At 27.3% G+C, this 5,856-nt stretch overlaps 1 protein-coding gene across 1 annotated transcript in view; it reads left to right on the plus strand.

Moving 5' to 3' along the window:
- The first annotated feature begins 3,040 nt into the window (after positions 1–3,040).
- LOC100573984 (uncharacterized protein K02A2.6-like) overlaps positions 3,041–5,856 on the plus strand; it is a 5,510-nt gene continuing 2,694 nt past the window's right edge. The window contains exons 1-3 of the mRNA XM_008181662.1: positions 3,041–3,665; positions 4,459–5,126; positions 5,223–5,673. Of these exons, the coding sequence (XP_008179884.1) occupies positions 3,041–3,665; positions 4,459–5,126; positions 5,223–5,673 (1,744 nt within the window). The remainder of the gene's footprint in view (positions 3,666–4,458; positions 5,127–5,222; positions 5,674–5,856) is intronic.

The following is a 5,856-nucleotide window of genomic DNA, read 5'->3' on the forward strand; positions in this document are numbered from 1 at the left end:
TTTATTTTTGAGCTCTTTACGGACATTTTAATTTTCCATTTTTTTTAGTTTTTTTTCTAAAAATATCAATAAATTTATTGTGGATAAAAAAGATTGAAAATTTAATAGAAGGCTCCTAGTATATTGTTTCAAAGGCAGATGAAAAATATTAAAAAATCGTTAGTCACAGTTTTTTTTTATAAGCATTTAAAGTTCAAAAAATGACAAAATATGGAAAAATCACGAAAATTTGCAAATTATTTCGAGTTTGAAATTCATAAAAATTTTTCTTTTTAAATCTAACGATATGAAAATGTAATACAAGATTCCTTATAAGATTATCTACCTTTATCAAACAAAAAATATCTATAAGAAAGTCAAATTAAATTTTTATGATCGTTTGAAATTCAAATTTTTACAACATTGGATATTCACTCGATTTCTCATGTAGCGATTTCCTTATTTTGTTCTAATTCAAAAACGAATGACTGTAGATACTTGAAAATTTCACTGAATGTTTATATTAGTATTTTCTATATACGATAAAATTTTGAAAATAATTTTACTCTTTTTGAGCTGTTTACGGACATGGTAAGTTTTCAATTTTTTTAGTTTTTTTTTCTATAAATATCAATAAAGTTTTGTCTGTTGGGCCAAAAAGTGTATAAATTTAATACAAAGCTCCTGATATATTGTTACAATATCAGTTGAAAAATATTAAAAATACATAGGCACAATTTTTTTTTATAAGCATTTAAAGATCAAATTTTAATTTGAAAAATTATTTTGTACTTAAAAATTTATAAAATGTTCAATTTTTGTATCTAAGAATTAAAAATTTAAAACAAGATTCCACGTAAGTAATTAATTCTGTTACCAAAAAATCTAAAATATACCTACATTTAAACAGTTTATTTTTATAGTCATTTTAAGTACAAATTTGGACGAAATTACATATTAAAAACCTAGGATAATTCTTTTAGTTATTTTGTTGTGATTGTATAATATTATTCGTGGGTACTTGAAACTTCTAAAGTATACTATTATATATCTATGATTTTACCACGGTTTTTTGTTGATGTATAACGCGTTATAACTTATAAGTACCTAATAGATATTATGATATGATTAATTTGGAATTTATTATAGGTACCTATTATAGGTCAATTTTTTTTTAATACCATAGATAAGTACATATATGTCTAATACATAGACTGATATACCGTCTCCGCTCAGAATCGTTTTTCTTATACAGTGATATTATATCATTGAATTCAAATTTAATACTGTCCATTATACAGTGACCCACTTCTAACCTACTGTACAGCAGAGCGACATCCACTTACCCACCTTTTTATATGTGAGATTAATCTCATCCACAAGCGGACGAACATAATAGTTCCAAAACAGAAAATATATGTTTATTTACCAATATTGACCTATATTAGCTATATTGTTCAACGTTTTCGAGACTTTTCATTTTACCATTTTAGTATTATTTATGTAGAACAAATTACAAAATACCAAGTTAGCTTTGAAGATTTTGTTGTATAACCATAACTATAAAATCTATTCAAAAATGTAAATTTTTTTAATAATTGCTAAATGTATTCGTAATGTGTATAATAGCATTTTTAAAGCCTATGTAGGTACCTACCATTAATTTTTATATTTGAAAATAATTGTTCGTATTTAAAGCTAAATAGTTTTATTCTCGATGTGCGGCCGGTTACTACAATAACTACCTATTTCTAAATAAACTACTGGAGTATTTGCCAATTGTGAGCAAACCTCGTATGCAAATATGTAAAGTATTTAATGTTCAATCAATTTTTTTATAAGTTGTAACATGTAGATAACGTTCATATGGTATATTAGATCTACTGTTTTACTCATTACGAACCTACCTATGTACTTAAAAATTAACCATTTGCGGATTTGATACAAATATACAGTACCTAGTATGTCGAGTGTCGACTGTTAGTAGTAGGTACAGTACTAAATACTAATAAGTACATATAGACAATGATCAGGAACACTGAAATTAAAAATGTATACGCTCCTGAAAAGAAATTTAAACTTTTTATGTAAGAACCTTGCACCTATTATTACTACCGTTAATTCTTCATAAGAAAACTCTGTCTTTCGGTAATTTATATATAGGAGGTTCTGTATTAATATGTAATGGTTAACTTTTGTAACTAAAAAATACAATTATATATTCCGACACCAAATTTATTAAAGAATCTGTAATGAGAAAATAAGTAAGTAAGTAGGAAGTCCTAAATCGTCGTTTACAATTTAAACATCACTTTATGTTTAATAATATATTAACGAGGATAAGCATTACAGTGTTGTATATAATATGGTTAATATTAAATAGGTACCTACCTATTAAGTACTAAGGCAGTGGCGCAACCAGGATTTATTCAAGGGGGGTCCAAAAAAATGTATTTTACTACTGCTGTTTTTTTGTTCTTTTTCTGAGTATATATATACGTTTTATTTCTTAATAACCACAATTTTCCGGGATTAAGGCCAATAAAAAAAAACATAATTATACTATTACCACAGAAGTCAACTAACGCAAGTCAATTTTTTGAAATGTTGAGTTGTTCTATCATTGAATTCAAATATAACACCATCCATTACAGTGACCCACTTGTAACCTACTGTACATTAGAGCAACACCCACCTGCCCACCTTTTTAATTTATATTTACAATATATGTCAATTTTAATATTATTATGCCAATTAAATTATGGTATAGTCATTGTGGTGTTGGCGACACTGCGTATTGTGCGGTAACGGTAATCCAACACACACACATACTCATGATATACACAAGTCGTGTTGAATATGTTTTTCACTTGTAACCTCAACATTATAATTATGTAAAAATGTGTAAAACGCATCATCATGTTAATAATTTAAATAAAGTATTAATATTAAAATACAGTGTATTGTGTTAGTATACTCGAGACACAAAAGTGGCGACGAGGATGAGATTTGAGAAGTGTTATTAATATCAAATTCACACGGATCAAAACGGAAAAAAAAAATGGCTAAAATTGGTAATATAGAAGAATTCAAATTACAGCAAGAAGAAGATTTCGAAACTTGGGTAGAACGACTAGAACTATATATGCTGGTGAATAAAATAAAAGAAAATAAATCAGCTATATTTTTAACCTTAATTGGAAGTGAAGGTTATAAAGTACTTAAATCTCTTTGTACTCCAGAACTACCTAAAGATGTCGAGTATGAAAAGCTAGTAAGTAATATGAAAAATTACTTACAACCGAAAGTTTCGATTCTTGCTGAACGTTCCAAATTCCGTAATTGTCTACAAGAAAACAATGAAACGATCACTGAATTTATTACAAAACTACAAAAATTATCAATATTGTGTAGTTTTGGAAATAACTTGGAGGAAGCATTACGTGATCAAATAGTTCATGGTGTAAGCGACCGTATGCTTAAAAAGAAACTATGTGAAGAACCGGATTTAACTTATGGAAGAACAAAAGAAATATGTCAAGCACACGAGGGCGCAGAGAAAAGTCTGGAGAACTTTCAACAGGTTACCAAAGGAGATCTCAACTTCATAAAAAAGAAATCATCAAACAAATGGAAGGAGCCAAATTGGAAAAATGGGAAGGATGGTAACAATGCGGACGACACATGTAAATGTTGCGGTAATATAAATCATGTGTTTAGTAGTTGTTATTTTAAAAATCGAAGTTGTGAAATATGTAATAGGAAGGGACATTTAAAAAAGGTGTGTTATTTTAATAAAAATAAAACTGACAAGGTTCAATCTAAGTTTTCAGATGCTAAAAATAAAAATTATAATAAAAGTAATGTTGGTACAATGAATAAAAAGGTTTCTAGAAACAAAATAAATAAATCAAATAATTTTTTGGAATCAGATAATTTAGACATAGACACATTATTTCAAATAGAAGTAGCAAATAAAAAAAAATAATAACATAACAATTAAAGTTCAAATTGAAAATGAAATAATTGATATGCAATTAGATACAGGTTCAGCCATTTCAGCAATATCTTTATCAGATTATGAAAATAATTTTAATTATTTAACTATTGTTAAAACAAATTTAAATTTAAGAAGTTACTCGGGTGATAGTATCACACCAATTGGTTTAATAAATGTAAAAGTTAAATTTAATGAAAAAGATTACAACTTAAAATTATATATTGTTGAAAATGGTGGCCCACCTTTATTAGGAAATGATTGGTTGAAGTATTTAGGTATAAAGGTTAATATCAATTTTGAAATGAATAATATTACAAGTCAGAATTACTCAAATCAAATTAAAGAACTAATAACTAAGTTTCCTGAAGTTTTTACTGATAAACTAGGTACTTACAATAAAAATAAATGTAAATTGTATTTGAAAGAAGATTTTAAACCAATTTTATTTAAACCAAGATCTTTGCCTTATAAAATTAAAGACCAAGTAGGAGTTGAGCTTGATAGGTTAGTTAAAGAGGGTATATTAACACCAGTAGAAACATGTGATTTTGGAACTCCTATAGTACCAGTAATTAAAGCCAATGGATCTATTCGTATTTGTGGAGATTATAAGGTTACTATCAACCCATACTTAAAAGTAGATAGGTATCCACTTCCACGGATAGAAGATTTATTTTCTAACATCAGTGGTAGTGTAATATGGTCAAAAATTGATTTATCACAAGCATACACACAGTTATTAGTTGAAGAAAATTCTAAAGAAATTCTGACTTTATCAACTCATCAGGGGTTATATGTACCAAATAGATTAATGTATGGAATTGCTTCAGCGCCAGGGATTTTTCAGAGAGAGATGGAAAATTTATTTAGAAAAATAGACAATGTGGTTTGTTTTTTAGATGATATTTTAATTCATAGTGATAGTGTAGCCTCACATATGAATAAACTAAATGAAGTTTTTAACAAGTTGAAAGAATGTGGTTTAACAGTTAGAGAAGAAAAATGTGCATTTTTTCAAGATGAAATAGAGTATTTAGGGTACAAAATAAATAAACATGGATTAAATACAAGTGAAACAAAAATTAAAGCAATTGTAGAAGCACCAATTCCCACTAATATAACACAAGTTAAGTCTTTTTTAGGGATGGTAAATTATTATTTTAAATTTATTAAAAATAGCACTGAAATATTATATCCATTATACAATCTACTTAAAAAAGATAATGAATTTAATTGGAATAAGAAATGTGATAATGCTTTTAATGAAATAAAAAAAATCCTAACTTCAGCTCCAATATTAATACATTTCAATCAAAATTACAAAATTAAATTGTCATGCGATGCTAGTTCATATGGTATTGGGGGTGTAATTTCACATATCTTACCAAACAATGAAGAAAGGCCGATTGCATATACGTCTAGAACATTGAATCTTGCGGAACAAAAATACTCTCAGATAGACAAAGAGGCATTAGCTATAGTTTTTTGTATTAAAAAATTCCACCAATATTTATATGGGAGACATTTCATTTTATTTACTGATCATAAACCTCTAACATATATTTTTCATGAAAAAAAAAGTTTACCTCAGGTGGCAGCTAATAGGATACAGAGATATGCTTTGTTCTTAGCGAATTATGATTATAGTATTCAGTATGTTAAATCTGAAAATAACCAAAGTGCTGACGCATTAAGTAGGTTAGCAATCACACATACAAATGATAGGGAAATGGATGTGCCAACAATTAATTTTGTTAAGAGGACGTGTCACGGAAAAAAATCGATCGAAAAATTCCTTTAAAAACATGTTTGCCGGATCAAATAATATGGGTTACTGAGTGGTTTAATTGTAAAAACACCTATGAACAAAATTATAG

This window comes from Acyrthosiphon pisum, chromosome A1 (genome assembly GCF_005508785.2).
Source record: "Acyrthosiphon pisum isolate AL4f chromosome A1, pea_aphid_22Mar2018_4r6ur, whole genome shotgun sequence".
Classification (NCBI taxonomy): Eukaryota; Metazoa; Arthropoda; class Insecta; order Hemiptera; family Aphididae; genus Acyrthosiphon; species Acyrthosiphon pisum.